General features: G+C 31.3%; 1 protein-coding gene across 1 annotated transcript in view; it reads left to right on the top strand.

Moving 5' to 3' along the window:
• The window catches only part of LOC106712595 (calcium/calmodulin-dependent protein kinase kinase 1), a 45,438-nt gene that overhangs the window by 5,846 nt on the left and 19,790 nt on the right, over nt 1-19,802 (top strand). The window contains exon 2 of the mRNA XM_045683347.1: nt 5,189-5,256. Within this exon, the coding sequence (XP_045539303.1) occupies nt 5,189-5,256 (68 nt within the window). The remainder of the gene's footprint in view (nt 1-5,188; nt 5,257-19,802) is intronic.

The following is a 19,802-nucleotide window of genomic DNA, read 5'->3' as shown; positions in this document are numbered from 1 at the left end:
ATTTTGTTAGGCAATATGTAAGGTTTTGGTGAATGTTTTGTTTAATATATTTTGATGTTACCCTTACCAATATTTAGTCTAGAGCCTGAGGAAGTACAAAGCCTACTTTTTAACGCGAAAAAAGGGTTACAAGAGGCTGAAAGTGACGGTGGAAATTTGTATGGAAGTATCGTCATTTTTACAGTTAGAAGCTTTAAACTTATTTTTTAGGCTGCTGATTTGATATAAATAAATATGACATTTGAAATTTGTAAAAGTTTTACCCTCAAGGTTGCAATGTAACAAATCGGAATAGGGGATGAAAGTTTGTATGGGAAGATGTTTATGTGAATATTTTGTAAGTTTAATATTTTTTGACATTTTTTATAAGTTTAAGTAAAAAAAACAACAACAACATAATTCTCGACCCGTAACCCAGAGGGGTAGGCAGAGACCCAGGACCTACATTTGGCGCGGTCCGGGCACACCTCTTTCTATGTTCTTCTACATACATCAAAGCATAGCACGTTGGTTAAAAAAAATAATTAGCTCAAAAAAAATGCTACCCAAAATAGTATTTCTCGCGGACGAAGTCGCGGGCACAGCTAGTTATCATATAAATGAAAATCAAATCCCGTTTATAATGTATATTGAAATCACATTTTGGTCTGAAACAATATCCTTTTTCGTTCAATATTTGTTATCAATCGGAGTATCCGAATACTGACCTGAAAACAGCCGAGTGTTTGAAATGAAAACAGTGAAAATTTATACACAACGTATGACTTATAACGTCAAATACACTTCGAAAAATGAATGTTTGACAATCTCGTATGTGTAACTAGTATTTCAACAGATGAAATAAAAAATATATTTTATCCAAAAAAGTCAAATTCACTTAAAGACACTTTTTATTATCACCAATTACAATCCTTGTTTATTTTATCGATAGAGAAAAATCGAGTCATTTATCATTTTTCCTTTTGATTGATTTATTATTGGTATAACGGTGATTTATTTTGTTAACAATCATGATGAACTTCTACGTTATTGTATGTATGATTGTGTGTGATCCAGTATTTTTTGTCTCCGGTTTTATTTGTCTTTTTTGTTTTTTTTTGTTTCTGAATAAATTTACAAATACAATGGTCTATATGTAAAATGGGCACTCTACTACTTTGGTTCCTTGCATCATAAAATTTAAAAGAATTCCAACCAGCAATTCAAATGATAAAATTAAAATAAAACTTATTAACAAAGTGAAGTCGCAAATAAAAATGGTATATAAATCCTCATTTTGAATGAATAACAGAGTCAATAAAACCGTTGACCTTATTTCGAATAAATTTTTAATTAAAAAAATGTTACGAAGTCCTTCAATATCTTCAACGTACTTATTCCTCTTTTGAAAATTATTTTACATAATACATTATTAATTAAACATCACAATTTTTACCAGATAATGTTATCTTACTAATATTATTAATGGGAATGTTTGGATGGATGGATGGATATTTATTGGAGGGTATCACCATAACGGCTGCATGGATCCAATAAAAATTGGCATAGATGTAGAACATAGCCTATAAAAACACATAGGCAAATTTTAAGTTTTTTTTTAATCCGCTTGGACGTAGTCGCGGTCGACAGCTAGTAATATTGAAGTATTAATATGTTTCAATTTACTAGCTCTACTGATACTGTCCTACTGATTGTCTATGGTAATTTAGACTGATCTATATTTGGGTATTTCGAAGTCAGAGCACTGACTTTACCTATACTTTATACATCTGTATATACGATTGACACATCTTCTTATCTATATATATAAAAGAAAGTCGTGTTAGTTACACTATTTATAACTCAAGATCGATCGAACTGATTTAGCTGAAAATTGATGGGGAGGTAGCTTAGAACCAGGAAACGGACATAGGATAATTTTTACCCTGTTTTCTATTTTTTTTTTATTCCGCGCGGACGGAGTCGCGGGTAAAAGCTAGTAAATAATATTTGACTTGTGGTAATAAACATGAGTTCACGCGTCAAAGAACTTAGGAAATTAGCTTAAAGTGAAGCGGATATCGAATTATCTCTAACCGTATCTCTGTTGCTAAACAGTAATTAAATTGTACTCGTATTTGCTTGTAAAGGAAAGGGCAAAAGTTGCTTGGATAGGTTGATAAAAGAATGGTAATAGTTTGAAAATAATCGCTCGGAACCTACAAATGTGGGTTTTTTATATAGAATTTACAAATTTAGATAACTGTAGATTAAAAAAAAATATTTTTTTTACATCATAAGGTGACAATTCGAATCCGAAATGTATGCCTTGGCTACCTTTAATCGACGGAGAAAAGGACGCACAGAAACCGTATTACAACCGTGATACTTGACCAGTTTGCAGGCAGGCAGTTTGATGGTTAATGTCAAATTATAGTAAACAAAAATAAAAATAATTATCTGCTTATCGCACAAAGTATAACCGGCTTTACTTTATATGTCATCAAAAAACTCCTTCGCTTCTCAAGTAGCTTGTTACCAGTTTCTTCGTATGAATCCATAAATTTTCTTTACAAACTTTCTAGTTGAATTTTATAAATTTACAATATTTGCCTTTTAAAGTGGCTGAGTGAGTGACTTTAAAGTGAGTGAATATTTGTTGGGTGCACGAATTGGCCGGGTCGACCGGTGAAATACCACGACCACACAGAAGACAGGCGTCAAGTGAAAGCAATTCCGCGTTTCGTCTGATGAGTGTGGTCCCGGAGGCCTAATTTTAGTCCTCTTTCCTTTCCCACCCTTTTCTTATTAGGAAAGGATGGGAAGGGGAATTGGATTTGGCGGAAAAGGAGACGCATTATAAGGAGAAATATCCTCTTTCTGTGCGTCCCCTTCTCCGTTGATTAAAGGTAGACAACGGTCGCCTCGCTGTTGCGGCAAATCCAGGTGACCGTTTGCTCGTTTGCAACCTTTTGATATAAAATGTGTTTTCTACTGAATTACATTTAATTGAGATATAATATAACAAATAAGGACTTTGATAATAATGTTTCAATGGATATATTAGTGAATAATTAGATTTATGAAGGATGAAATCATGAATGAAAAGATTTTTTTATATATGATGGATCAAACAACGACCTTTATCTATCATAAACCACTAGAAAAGTTAAAACGGAAAAGTTTCTTTGCGTAACATTTCCTGTTTTTATTTTCATTTGGGAGGTATGATTTCACAAAACGATATTATTCGTATTTATAACCAAAGATATATAAGGACGTCGGTGGCTCAGGAGTTGAGCACTTGACTTGTAACCTGCAAATCCCGAGTTAGAATCCCGCCATTTACCAATATGTTCACAACCAATTTACAGATGTACGATGTTCTTAAAATGAACGCAAACATCATGATGCCCAGCACTTATATGCGAAGAAATTCAAAGATATAGAAGTCAACCAATCCGCGCTGGGCCAGCGTGGTTAACTATATCCTAGTCACCCCTTACTTAGGGTAGTATGTGATGTATAGTAAGCTGATGATGACCAGTGTAATAGTCGAACCCCGATATGTAACGTATAGACCGAAAAAGTTATCTGACCCAGTAGGATATGCTTGTTTGACTGTACTTTTTTAATCTTTACAATAACTTTGAAAGTTGCAATAGACACTAGCAATATCAAACATAAAACGAATTTCTGCGAACATCAAATATAATGTTATCCCAGTTTGCGAACATGAAATGTATAATAAAATTGGGTCCTTTACGCCGTCACACATTTATTGACCTTCTATAAAACAAGGTCGTAGAGTTAGTGTTAGTGTTTCCAAGAAAACACTTTTTGTTGACAAACTACAGACATTTTAACATAATGTGTTTGAACATCCAATCGTTTTCTCGTCGTATTTCTTTTTATTGCGCATTTTTACGTGAATTTCATTGTGCCCAGCACTAATATTTGCGACAAGCGCCTTCGTATCGTCATCGTCAATTACCTCAAAATTAGGTTGAAATTTTTAGTGTGCTTTATAGCCTTAAAGGGGCGCTGTACAGATTTTAATAATAAATTTGTCGATGAAGATACGATAGCGCTAATCGTATATACTCGTGCTAGGCCCACAATATATTTTCAATATACAATGTTGTATTTTGACCTTTAACATAGTCTTTATCTCATTATCGTCTTCCAGGTGACTACTATTTTACCAGTATCGCCTTTTATTGAGAAGTAAGAAGTAGAATAAATTTATGTTTTATTAAAAGTAATGGAAGGAACTTGTTAATAGCATTTGTCCATAGAAAAGTACACTTCAAAAGAAATGGGTATGAAAAAGTTCCTAGTTTTCACATTAAGCAAGTCACGTAATCGGCTTTTCAACAGACTGGGCCGTAACTAGTCGACTTGCGAACTTTATAGAGAGTAAATAAAGAAGACCTTACTTACCTTACTTACCTGCTTGAAAGATTTTTTTTAAAACAGGTACACAGTACTTAATTTTCTACAAAATGTATTCATAAAATTTTAATTTAAAAGTTACGTCTAATATAATAAAAAAAATCTACGCTACACGTGAAGTTGTTCAAAATGACTTCTGGTAATTAAATACAGATGGCGCTAGTAGAGATGTTTCGATTACTTTATGCAATTTTTGATAGAAAAAAAACAACGATTGAAAAGAAATCATAAAATTAATTAAAACGATGATCTTTTACGCTTCGCGAAATCTTACCTTAAACGGTTGAGAAAATTAATAAAACATCGTTTTAAGATTACAAATCTTCAGACTCAGTGAACCTCATAAGTTCAATGAACTACGAAAACTTTACTCACCATAAATAAAAAAATATAAAATGTGTTTTATAGCGCTTCAATGCATTTCAATATTTGAGCTACTAACATATATAATTTAATCGGTATTACTAGTAAAACTTAATACCAACAACCTTAAGAAACTACTAGTTGTCAACCGCGACTCCGTGTGTACGGAATTAAAAAAAAAGTTTTTGAAAATTTTAGATTCACGACAAAAATAATATTTAGTAGAAAAATCACATCAAAATTATTTGATCATTTTTTATTACACCTAAATACGATACCCTAAATAGAGTTTCAGTTGTTTTTTTTACAGGATTGTATGTATTTCCGTACAGCTACATGAACTTAGATATATAGTTTTATATACGTTAAACTTTCTTGTATGTTATTTCAGATTGGTGTTCTGCCTAACACTGGGTCCGTGCGGAGGCCAAGGGCGCCACGGCTGGCAGACATACCAAGGTACACTGCATAGATTTATAACCTACAGATGGAGTGTTTCATACAAATTTGACATCAAAATTAATCAAAATTTAAATAGACACAAGTATTTGGCTCTAATTATTTAGTTTATTAATTATACATTTCATATTATAAATTAATATACCTCCCAAGTAGGGTTGACATTAGACAGGTGACCGGCCGTAAAAATTAAGCCAAAATATTTAGGCCAAGTATTAAGGTTTGTAAAAAAACTTGAGAGGTATCAAGGGACACCCGGATGGAACGAAGTTCCTTTCGATTAATTAGTGAAGGAACCAATGTTTATTCTATGAATAAAAAACTTAAGTCTTCACAAGAAGTACATTTTATTTCTATGAATTTTCGTTATATATTGTCACGTCGTTGCCATGGTGAAGTAGCGCTCATTCGTCGTTAATATCCTTCACTAATGGATGTTGTAGAGAAGAATTATTTGCTCCATTTCTAATAGAAAGAAAAAGTATTTTTTTAAGTTTTTCAATATGGTATGAAATTGGTATACAGTTGTGCAATCATTTTAATCGAATGTTTCGTTTAAAATCCAATCAACCGGATTTCAGATTGACTGACGTCGATTTTAATCCTATTGAAATTCGACACTATCCAATAACACTGTTATATTAATACACCTATTAGTGGTAGAGAATATTTCACCATAATTGAACTGCACGAAATAAATAATGAGAGAGCAATAAATGTGCTCATAAACATAATTGTGCGCTTAAACATTACGTCAGCGTGCGAATGTAATATTATGCTTAGGACCATTATATTAATAGACAACGATTTCCCGCTTATTCTATAAAAAATATGACTAAATATTTAATTTTAATTTGTCATAAGTTTGTAATGAATATTATAACGAGAGCTTGAAAGTTTCGTTGAATACGTTCACGGCAGTACCGCACGGCAGTTTCGCGGGCGGACGGAAATTAAATGTGCAAAATTGATATGCACAAATGCTAATTGGTTTCGTTGGTGAGACTAACGAATGCGTTGTGTCTGGTTGAATTTTTTTACGTTTTAAATATAACGTTTAAAATAAAATATAAAATTTTTCAACCATTACAAACAATATTAAAATAAATATAGCAAAAAGTGATTAGTATGCAATATTGCATCCAAATATAAGCAGTGTACCAACAAAGATATCTCACCAAGTGGACAATAAGTCAAACTAACTTCTAACAGATATATTTTTGACACTCTTCTGCGAGCCAACGAGTGGGGCTGGTGAAGCGAACCCGCAACCCCGGCTGCTGTTTAAAGGAACTGCGTAACATAAACTATTAAACTACAATAAGTTACTCATCGATATCCTTGACTGACTCATAAGGGTTATTCGCTCGTATGCATGTATAATATATGTGGGTTTATATGTAAGTTCTCTTTTTGATTTAGTTTTTTTCTAATAAAATTTATCATAAGTTATTAGAGGTATGAAAGCTTACACTACTATACTAATCGCAATATAAGCAATCACATAAAACATACAGCCACCACAAAAAAATATACTGGAGTTTATTTCTTGATAAAAAGCTATCGGAGGATACTCAGCACTTCAGTTGGAGTTGGCTTTGGATTGGTTGGATTACACAGCATAAATAATTGTGACCTTACTCCGACTACGTCCTTCGGACCTTTTAACGTGTCTCAATATAAGCACTTTCTGGACATGTAAACATTTAAAAAGCATCTAATTTAACTTATAAGTTAGCATAAGCTATCGGCAAGTATCAGACTAGTGGAATTTTTTTTTAAACTTTTAACTATTAATTGTAGCCTATGTTACTAAAAGATAATATAGCAGTTTAACTGCGAAGGAATTTTTGCAATCAGTCTCGTAATTTTTGAATTTATTCGTTACAAACACAACTGGCGACTATAAACCAAATGGGTCGCCTCGGCATTGAGCCTGCGTCCTTCACTCGATGATGCTTATCCTTGTCCGGATAAGGACAGTTACTTGGCATAGACTCGTCTTCCTAAGAAGGCGCTCGGAACAGAAACTGCCTAACCTAACCTAACTATTAAACTACTATTATTGCGATAGTTGGTATAGATGTTTTGTACTTAATCCACCGCGAGGGAAGCCTTAGTGACTTTGAAATTAAGTGTAGTAGTTGATATCGCAATGCTTCGTTATAACTGATTCATGAACAATTTAGCTCTCAAATGACTTACGCAAAGGAGATTAGTATTATCTTATTAAGCATGCTTCTCTAAGAGATTATTATATAGTGATAAATATCAAAGGGGATTACAGTTGGCTTCTTTCATTCACAATCTATGTTCCATTCGACATCATTCGATTTACTTTGTTCTGACATTTTGTGAGAATGACATTACAGGGACCGTATACATAATTACATTTGCTAACATAAAAGTCTTTTTTTAATGTAACTTTATTGCATAATAATTTTTTATCATCGAAATTTAAGGTGTTCAAACCATTTAGATCCATAATTCAATAGAAGCTGGGTCTAATTTCAATTATTACATTATACCAAAATAAACTATGTTAGTTAATATATTGTTTAAATTAAAATTCAATTTATACAATAATATTTATCTACTAGCGATGTTGCTTACCACGTGAATATATCTAGGTTATAGATAAAGCTTAGGCCTCCAAGTTTGTAGACCTAAACAAGGCCTGGGTCTTATTTAGACCTAGTAACTTAATAGAACAGGAAAAGGGCTACATTTTTATCTATTGTACACTTTATTTTATCTATTAAAACTTTATTACATTAAACACTTATATTATTTTTAAAAGCACAAAACAAACACTTTATTAAATTGGGCACTTACAAACATATGTTGCAACACGATGTCAAAAGTTAAAAGGGTAATCCGTAATGTCTGAAGAGAGTAATAAATTCTGAATTTCCCGCCGTTTATTTCGCTTTTCGCTCCAATTTCACCCCAAAGCGTTCATATTTCATAACTCTTCTTTCGTTTTAAGGTTCTTGTAAAAATAAAACGTAAAAACATTTATTTCGAGTATTTTTATACTTCAAATTAATATAAGAGAGACATTAATTACGATTCTCGTAAAAATTTACAAAATATAGATGTTACCGTAAAAGCTCCGTTAGTGTCAATAGTTACCAACTAATTATGGTAAAAGTCCGAAAAATTATGTGATTTTTTATTTATGTTCAGCATTTACTACTTGGTGAATTATTTTCTTCAAATTTGTATACGTTGAAGGTCGATAAACTGCCAAATAACATTACGTTAACTTTTACGATATATGATATCCAAATCTCAAGTTTTACTGGCAAATCTTAGGATTGATTTGAGTCCGTGGTTTTACAGTAACGTATATAAGAGTAAATTAATAAACTGAATACTTTTTACAGCTTTTTGATGGCTCATTGATTGGAGAATTGAATTTTGGACTATTGGATCTAATAAATTCAACTTTCAAAAATCTCTAGTAGTTATTAAAGTTTATATCTTTTCAGATAACAACTAAAGAATTGATTTTTAAACTCCATCTTATGACAATGGATAATATGAATATTCAAAATCATCATGTCCTTGTCGCTACAGAGGTTCTGCACAGTATATACAACTCTGCCATATGTCTCTATCAGCCGTCACATCTGAATTCACTCCCTTGTTATGTTTATCCTCTTATACACAATCCATCCATACTTTTAAGTAATATAAGTAGTCAAAATACGTTATGTAAATTCTTGTTTAGTAAATTTAAATTAACATAGCAGGCATAACATTTTTAGATTTATTTTCTCTCAAATAACTGTAAAGAAATTCTGCAAAGTATGAACATTTAGAAAAGAATTTTAAATAAATGAAAACTTAAAATTATTTGCATTTCAATACTTTTATTATTTTAAACTTTCTTTCACGGCACAAGATTTTTAATTATTTTCTTTGCCTTTGTAACATTCCTTGAATTGCTTTTTAACATTTTTATATTTTTAGTATGTTTTTTTACTGAATAAAAAAAAATGTCCATAATTGGTAAATTTTAACATAGTGATGAAACTCTAATTTTCGAAAAAAAAAAAACAACTTTTTTACTTAATTCTGGTTTCTATTAAAAAACTAACTATTACTCCTTTTAAATTGTTTAAACTTTCGTGAGACATCATAATTAATTAATTAAGAAACGGCTTAACTCACGTTTTGATCGTCCGGTGGCGGCACCGACTAGTGTTAACTAGTTAATGTTAACAACAACAGTGACTCATCAATTTTGAACTCGTCGACATCGCCGTCGCCGACGCACGCAACGGCCACCACGCCCCCCGCGCCCGTCGCCCCCTCGAGACGCGACGCGACCGCGAAGTCTTCGGATTAAACACTCGCCCTGAAGATGGACCCCCGATGGGTCCCAAACTAGTCGGTGCCGTCACCGGACGATCAAACGTGAGTTAAGCCGTTTCTTAATTAATTAATTACTCCATTTACATATTAATAAGTTTGCATTTCTCAATCTTTACTCTGCCATGATTTGGAATCACTTTAGCCACGCGACTGCAAAAGTTAATTGCAAAGTTTGTGAAATCTGAAGCCAATTACTTCAGCATTATTTCTATTTTTAAACATAATTCACGTTTATAAAAACGTGATCATAAGATATACAAGCATACGACGATACTATCATGACTTTTCAAAAACACTGCTGCTAACCGTAGAACTCCACTGCCACTAATAAACCTACATATTATCATCCATTAAATTCTTTTTGACGAAACAAAGACAATATGTTTTAATACCACTCGAGTAGTTGATACCTTCGTAAAAGAAGTAGTTTTTTCGTGACTGACTAGTTACAGTTTGCCTTGAAGAGGCATTTATAGTTTTACCGGGTTTAAGGTGGCCGGGCGCAGATGGTGCTTAGCCTAAACTTCGTATATTTTATTCATTTATATTAAACAAGTTACACTATTCCATTGAAAGCGTATGTAAACCCATTGCGGTTTTGTCAAGACACTTGTATACTACGCTATGAAATATAACACTAGGTAAGTTTAGAGTTAGAATAATTACAGCATAGTAAATTTCATTATTTACTTCTTCAGGGAATCGTGAAAGACTTACTAGTCTAAAAGAAATAATACCTTTCATTTAGAAGTTCTTGTAATCTTTTACGATTAGCAGTAACAACTTTGGGTCTGACACTTCGACTAGAGTGTCTGTCACAACTGTCACATTCAGCGACGTTTCATGTTACTAAAGCTACTCCTTACTGTTGATTTTATACCTAATTGACACTAAGGGACTCTGTATGACAATAAGAAATAGACTTTTGGACAATTATTTTCACTATTCAAATACGTGGTTTTATTTTGAAACCTGTCCATTTTGTAGAGACTTTAACGATTTCAAAGTAAATTCAAGAACGAATAAAATTTCGAATGTACTTTACAAGGAAACCCGCATGTAACTTTCTAATTACGCTACGGGTATGTTGGAGTGTGTAAATTTTCTCCTTATTACAAATTTTCATTGAAGTTTTAGGTATTTCTACTTTATAGCATATTAAACAATACGCTTTAAGTTAAAAACTTGTTCTATTTTTCTATAATTCTTAAAATGGAATCACTAGCAATTAATAAAAAAAACACTCATTACGGACACTAAATCGACTCCAATAGTTATTCAAATCACACAAACATGCAGAACTACATATCACATCTTAAGGGACATACGAAATCATATGTCCCTTAAGATGTGTGTGTCGAAAAAATAACCGTCAGTTGAGTAAAATAATAGTAAAAAAAGTAGTTGTATTGAAGTTAAAATATACAATGAGATATTATATCAAATTGCTGTAATTTTAGTCAAGTACAAAGTAAATAATTCTCAGTCCATTGAGTCAGCATAACGTTAATATGAAGATAAATAAAGACCGATTGTCTTTATGTATACTTTGAAATGTACACTGCAAAAAGTCTATTTTGAAATATTGCTATTATTTTTTGTCTGGCGCAGACAAAGCTTATTTTACCTTCGCTTCTTACAAATAGTACTTGATTAAATTACGGATATAATACCTAAATTTAAATAAATTGGCAGTCAAACGATTTTAGCAGTACTGAAGACTTATTATCTTGAAATAACTAATGACATATATAAAGACAGTGATGTTTGTGTTCACCAGTCGCTTTATTATAAAATTGTTCAGTCTTTTTCTAAAAAGCAGGATCACAGAACACTTACAAAATATAAATGTGTAGTATGAGAATACATTTAACTTAGAATTTAGATGCTCAGTAATTTCCGTTCAGATTTGGAAGTCAAAATGTCGTTGCGAACGGAATCCAAAGCTCTTTGATAAAAGTTTCAGTGAAAGCACGGACCGCAGTCCCACCGCAGTTTATAAATTCAACAAAGGTATCTTCGATAAAGTATTCTCTTCGCATCTGTATTTTATAGGGTCTTCTATCAGTTCCGTGAACATTTATTAGACAAGGAATAAAATGTTGTATGTTTCGAAAAGCTGGCTTGTTTATTTATAAAGGAAAATAATTAATATCCAAGTTTATAACAATGTGGGCGTTAAGTAAAATTGTAAATAAAACTAACTAAGCGGTATGAAATAATTAGTATTATTAATATACTATTTGTAATGCGGAAGTGTAACGGACTCATTTACATTTATAATGCAGTAATAATTCAAAATGGCTTCAAATAAATTCAATGGAAGTTTTGCTATTTTAAACATTTCAAACGAATTCTTTTAAACTTTTTCAATCTCTATTTTCTCTAAAATGAAACAGAAATTTCAAATTGTAAGGATGTACAAATAAAGTAAGAAGATAGAACTTCGTGCTACGCTTCACGAAAATAACCTTCAAATGCAAAGTAAACGAAAGCCGCATTTTATCCCATTTGGAGGTTACAAAGAATATTTGAAACTTAGAAATAATTTATAATGTGCTTTAATGCACCAATGCGCCATACCACTCATTATCTTTACACAACAGAAATCAATCTATCTATATATACTTGAGTTATAAATAGTGTAACTAACACGACTTTCTTTTATATGACTCCGTCCACAGGAATAACAAAAAAATAGAAAACGGGGTAAAAATTATCCTATGTCCGTTTCCTGAAAATCGATTCAGCCGTTCTCTAGTTATAAATAGTGTAGCTAACACGACTTTCTTTTGTATATATAGATGAATTATTTAGCTATTATTTTTTTCTTTTTTATAACATAATTTTTTTTTAATATATTTAATTTTAAGAAATTCCTCCCAAGAATGATTGGCGACGGGCCGGCCTTAAAACTTAAGCCAAAACTTAAAGGTTTATAAAACCTTGTGTGCTTACCCCACGTGAGTGGGAAAAGGCCCATGAGTTGATGATCTTGTAGAAAACTAACTATTAGTCAACTTGTTTTTTATTCATTAAACTTAACAAAAGAAGCTCCACTATCACTAAATCTAGCAACAAACGTCGAATCTATGATTGTACTTAGTCATCCCATATTATCATTTCATTGTAAAACATTTAGACCATTTGTCACCGATGTATGATTCTAATTGTTTTCATTCTTTTGTGTTATCACTGTTATTTAAATAAAACTCCTTACATGTATTAAAAAATAGACGTGATGAATTTTCATTAACCAACCTATTTCCTAGAAATTTTCATCCCCTTCCTATTTCCTAGAAAGGGAAGATGTAACAGGAAAGAGTGTTGTTAGTCTGAAATAAAGATTAAATCCGTATCGCATCCGAATATATATATATATCAGTATGTATCCGTATCCGCGACTCGTTTGTTTATTGCGTATAGGTAGTGGTAAAGACTTTAAACATTAGTTAGGGCGCCTAATCGGTTGTCATTTGTTTCCAAAAAAAAAAAAATCTATTTCTCAGATTTTCGTAATCCACACATGATAGGTTTCGCATAAATAGCTAACTTCCACGTATAAACTACAGGCAAACCCATATATGTGACAAAACTATACAGTTGGGTGTTTTAACAAACTTGATAATGCCTTACATAAAAGCCAAAAAGGCATTTTAAGTGACTATTCTGACTGTAGAAAATGTCTCTAAACAACGGCCAATGGCAGCGTCAAGTAAAACTTTTACTGTCCTTCATAAAAGATTAGCTTTAAAGTAGTTGTTTCCATTGAGCTCTAATCTGTGCTGGGAAATTTGCATTCAATCTCTAAGTATGAACAATTAATAATTATGTATGTGGGTATTCCGCAAAGAAAATGCATTCTACTATATACTTGACTTTTCCTTTTATGTGTCAGGACACTGGTTAAGTTTACAAACTCTTCAAGTTTCTTTTCTTGCAAGTACTTTATACTCATGTACGTTGGAGTGATGTCTGGTCTTCTAAGGTCTGAATATTGATTCATAAACAGTTTATAGTTAAAAATAGTAAAATACACTTAGAATGTTCTTCATTTCTTTACAGACGCGTTGAAATTTTAATTAAATTCAAATTATCAATTTGTCTTAGTAATAGATAAAGTATTTATTTTTCTTTTTAACTGTCCAAATACTTTATGATTTATTTTTCGGCACTGAATGCCGATGGTATTCTGAATATCATAAGGTTTAACACATTTAAAAAAAAATCTTTTCCTTATTTCTACATAGTGCCAGAGTGAATAATCGTAGGTAAAGATATGTAGGAATATATTTTGGTTGTTTCACAGAGTAGTAGTATAAATTGCAGGCGTTTGTAAACGCCGCTCCTGTAATGTTTGCGCGCGCACTCCGCCGAGCAACTGGTTATTCATTGAATATTAAATATTAACGCGCAGCGGTACCAGTAGGCATTAAACTACGCCCGATTTTACCTAAAGCATGTCAAGCCAAAGAATATTTTATTCCAAATATATTCGGTGTTATAAGTAAAGCTACATATTTGCGCGAGGTACTTCTAACAAAAAGTAACTCAGCGTTTCGTCTGATGAGTAAACATGCCAAAGGTCTAATTTTAGTCTCTTTTCTCTTCCCACTGTTTTCTTATAAGGAAAATATGGGAAGAGTAAGTAAATTTTACGGGGATGCATAGGAAGGGGAAATATCCTCTTTCTGTGCGTCTTCTCCTCTGTCGATTAAAGGTTGGCTGTTTAGGTGTATTCTGGTGGCATCTGGCTCATTCGACACCTTATGATATAAAAAAATATATTGTAACTTGTACTAGTAACGAGTCTGCGCATCCTTACTCTATGTTACATAATTCCGCGGCCTCAGTCCACGCGGTATACAAGTCGGGTTTGAAAACATAAACGCATGGCGCCTTGACCAAACGGACGTCCGTCGCCTTTTTCTCTTTATTTACCTTTTTACTTTTCATTCTTAACTTTTACAGGTCTATATCAAAGACTTCATTAAAATAACTCTATAAAATGTGCATCTATATTTATTAATTTTATTATAATAAGAGTTAGTGTTGTGGAGAAAGTTTACACTTAACTATGAATGGTGTTGTTGTGAAACGAACTGATAAGGCGGGAAATAATAATCGGTGAGTTAAATTAAATTATAAGAAAAAAATAAACAATAATAAAATTATGGGGTTTTAATAATAGTTTAGTCTGAATATTTTTATAAATTTTTAATACATATTAATATAATTTAAGATACTTCGATTGTAAAAAAAATAAGCAACATTATGTTTAACAATGATTAATATTTTATTAGTATTTAATAGTAATTTTATATATCAATAACATAATTAATAAACGATTAATTACATTGAAGTTAAGTTACAAATATAATTTACGAAATAAATGTATGGAAAATTTATTAAATGAAGCATAAACTTTTACATTAGTTACATAATAATATAAATACCTCATTTGTTTTACCTTTGATACTTATAAGTTATGTATTTAAAAATCCATACAATTAATTAAATTCTAGTATCAGTATTTAAAAAAAAATCATATTTCGCGAAGATCATGTGTTTGCATTGATTATTACGAAAATTCATTTTTTTGTCTGTTTGTCTGTCTGTCCGCAAATCCACATTTGAACCGGACAATTTCCGAAACTATTGGACCTTGACGGTCCCACTTTTACTGGAAGGTAGCTTATGAAGACGGGAGTTACTTAAGCTGATTTTTTTTTATTCCGTGCTTACGAAATCTCATTGACGACCGCTGGTTAAATGATAAATATATACCATTCAGAAGTTTTTATAACTAAGAATTAGTTGTTAGGAGGTTTCCTATTCAAACTTTCGAGGCTTAAAGTCTATTACAAATTAACCTCTGAGGGTATAACAATTGTAACTCTATAGTTACAATGCTGAATATCTCTTATTTATTTAAATGTATAAACTATATCTCTTATGTTGATGTTGTTATATAAATTTTATTGCAGAAGAATAATCTGCTAAGATGTGCACTGGCTGTTTTAAGTATTATGAAAATGTACGTCTGTCATGAGGCAAGTTTTTACTGTCTTGTTCTTCATAAAATTTGTACCAAAGAGTTCTTATTTCAAAGGACGAGAAATACCAATACAAATAGAAATGATCGCTTTCAACAAGCGCCTTTTAGAAAATGAAATTTGAATACTACGAGTGTTTTATTACGTCGCCCTAGTGATATTATTTTCTATATTTAAATCTAACTATAATATTATGAATGCGAAAATTAAGATGTATGGATTAATGGATGGATATTTTAGAAGGGCTCAACGGATCTCGAAGAAATTTGGTAGAATGTTGAACATAGTCTGGAAGAACACATACGCTACTAATGAAGTTTTTTTTTAATTCATCGCAGAAGGAGTCGCTTACGACAGCTAGTTTGTCATATTCACTAAAAAAAATTTAAAAAACTTACTTGGACCAAAAACATGTGTACTAAACACGCATGTTTTCGGTTTTCAAGAATTTTTTGTTCTTCTGTAGTAAATAGTTTTTGAAAACCCTGTAAGAAAATATTGTAAGTAATATTATTGTAAACTAAAACTCGGCAATAAAATAATATTTGTAATGATTTTTCAATATTATGAAATGAGATTGCTACACTATTTCGGTGGAAGCTCGGATAAAGCTTTCGAAACATGAGCTAAATGGATTTTGTAGCACTTTTCGTGATCCATTGTCTTTATTATATTAAAAACTGTATACGACGCAACAATGTCATATATTAGAACTAAACCGAGCATCTTACTAATATTATAAATGTTTATATGGATGGATGGATGGATGTTTGTTTGATCTTGATAAAATTTGATACAGATTTAGAACATGGTTTGGAAGAACGCATAGGCTACTTATTAAGTTTTTTTTAATTCCGAAGTCACGGGCAACAGTTAGTAAAAAATAACTAATCTGAGTCTAAATAATAACAATAATGTTAACAAGCGAAGGAAACAGTTACATTTAAAACTAAAAACATTTGTTTTTATATTTTAGATTATCTGTCGTCCGCAAGTCCGTCGTCTTTCCGATGATGTTTTACATTTATGCAGATAAATTTCAGCGATATCCATGCAGCCTTTACTTGAGATACCTTCTAACAAACATCCATTCATCCAAACTTACCTACATCCAAACATTCACATTTATAATATTAGTTAAGATATTCGACATAAACATTCTCTGGGGGCCTCATGACATCATGTTTCATCAAAGTTTCATCAAAATTACCATTAAACATAGAAAAATTAAGAATTAAACAGAAGATTTACGTATTAAATAAAATTAAAATATAACAAAGAACACATTTGATACAGTCACATGATTATGACTCAATGAAGAATTCTAACATCTGCCGTCTGTATAATATCCGGATAACAAAAAAATATCAAAAGGATGTTTAAGATGCCGTTGTATTTCATGCCTTATTAAGATGTAATAAGGAGACTATTTAAATTGCCAAATTCTATCATACCGTGAGATAAAGAATAATATGATTAAAACGACGTGTTATTAAAAATATGATCAACAAGCTGACGCCCGCGACTCCGTCCGCACGGAATTAAAAAAAAAACGTAGTAAGTGTGTAAACGTGTGTAAACGTAGTAAGCCTATGTGTTTTTACGAACTATGTTCTACGTCTGTGCCAAATTTCATCTAGTTCTGTTAAGCTGTTCCGGATATACCTTCGAACAAACAAACATCCATCCATCTAAACTTTCGCATTTATAATATTAGTAAAATATATAAAAACATAATTTACGTGCTTCATAATTTAATTCAATATTAGAAAGACTTTTTCATGATTTCCACGAATAAACCTGTCCAAAAACATTAAAAGTTGACATAAAAGCATGTTTCTTAGGTGTAGGTGATTCTCCGATTTATATATTCAACCTTTAATTCAGACGTTCTCAAATCTTTTTCTTAGGAAATTCGTTATTTTCAAAAATAGAATTCGGACTTTTCAAACTACATATATTATTTATTGAATTTCTTCTTTTAAAAGTTAAACTCAGACGTTTATTACCATTAAAATAATCAGCTTATTTTCACTCATTACATTATCACGAATTGCATTATAAAGAACCAGTTTGAATACCCTTGTATTTGAAATTATATAACAGTGTGGCAGCAAATATGCGTAATGGCGATAAACTTTCCTAGACCTCCGTGGGGTTAACGACCAAGGAGGTTGTTTATGCCGGGCGTTGTCATTGTCGGTAAAATTTTAATACTGCAAATCTTATCTCGGAAATTGCATTTTAACATTTTTAAATTAGTTTTTAAAAGTTTTATGGGTGATCATTAACCTATTACACCTAAGACATGTTCATCGCGTTATTAAAGTATTAAAACTAACTGCTACCTGCGACTGCGTCCGCGCGGAATATAAAAAATAATAAGTTAAATATGTGATCTCCCAGACAATGTTCTACATATGTACCAAATTTCATCAAGATCCATTGAGCCTTTACGGAGATACCTACAAACAAATATCCATCCATCCATCCATCTAAACTTGCGCCTTTTAAATATTAGTAAGATAACTAAAATGATAGCTTGTGTTCATCAAGACTAAAAATTACGTACCTCTAAAACTCGAAAAGAGAAAACTGTACAACTGTTAGTATCCAATGAAGAAAAACCTACCAAAAAAAAAATATTTCATAGAGAATGAAATTTCTTGGAACAAAATTGTGTTTTTTACACGTGTGCGTTTCTTTTAAGTTTGTATTTTTTTATCTATACATTAATACTGTCCGGTTGAATGGAGGTCAACTGGTAGCCGAAATTATGTTATCATTCTTAGTAAGTAGATATCGCAGATACACTTTTGATCTAAATATAAACATTTTCTTTCTTGATAACTAAGCATTTAATTGGAGAATTATCGAACATTTTATTTTTAAAATATTAATATGTTTATTATGAATCGGTAGAGTGTTAGGACTGCGCCAAATGGAATTCCGTGGTGTCTGTCTACTACTTTGGGTTAAGTTTACTTTTACTATAATAAAAGGATAAGGAGTAAATCTTGGTCTTATAATGTGCACAAAAAAGAAAAATAAAATTTTTTCATAATTTCAAAGGAACTTGGTAAATAAAGTGACTGAATAGGTACACTCTAGAGTTCTAGAGAATAATTTGTAAAGAAACCTTCAAGCAATTTACTTACTACAGACACGGGTATATATATATATATATATATATATATATATATATATATACCCGTGTCTGTAGTAAGTAAATTTTGACTGTATATATATATACAGTCAAAATCTGTTATAACGACATCGAAGGGACTACTCACATTGGGACTACGACATTGAGTCGTAAAAACCGATAGTTGTAACAACCGGTGACAGGTATTAATAGGAAAGATATGTATATAACATTCAGCCAGGACCTTTGATTTTGGTCAATTTAACCGGTATGTTGTTCTAAACGATGTCGCCATAAACGGTTTTGACTGTATATATATATATACATATATATATATATATATATATATATATATATATATATATATATATATATATATATATATATATATATATATATATATATATACTAGCTTATATACTATATGCTAGCTTCCAGACTATGCTCTACATCTGTGCTAAATTTCATCAAGATCCGTTGAGCCATTCCGAAGATACATACCTTCAAACTAACATCCATCCATCCATCCATCTAAACTTTCTGCATGTATAATATTAATAAGAAATATATTAAATGTATCCTACTTATTAATACTCCTGATAAACATTACACTCAGACCTGTCGGACAATAAGCAAATAATTTTACAAGTATGATTTTTAAGGAAACAATGAGAGAAATGAAAATTAAAAGCGGAGAGTGTTACAATTTATTTCGTTGTTGGAATAAGCCAAGGCTTGGAAAATTACGATGGAAAAAAATATGAATACAGAAAATTATATTCGTAAAGTAAATTTAAAAAAGAAAATCTCACTGTATTAGCTTCATTGTTTGCAAGAAATTAAATATCAGAGACTCAAATGACCTGAATTTAGTTTGCTTCAAACATTTTTTTAGGTCAATGATTATCAAAGACAAATTATCCTGTTTTGTTTTTTTAATAAATTAAAAGTAATAAATAATA

This window comes from Papilio machaon, chromosome 21 (genome assembly GCF_912999745.1).
Source record: "Papilio machaon chromosome 21, ilPapMach1.1, whole genome shotgun sequence".
In the NCBI taxonomy this organism is placed as follows: domain Eukaryota; kingdom Metazoa; phylum Arthropoda; class Insecta; order Lepidoptera; family Papilionidae; genus Papilio; species Papilio machaon.
This window is presented reverse-complemented; position numbering and strand designations above follow the sequence as displayed.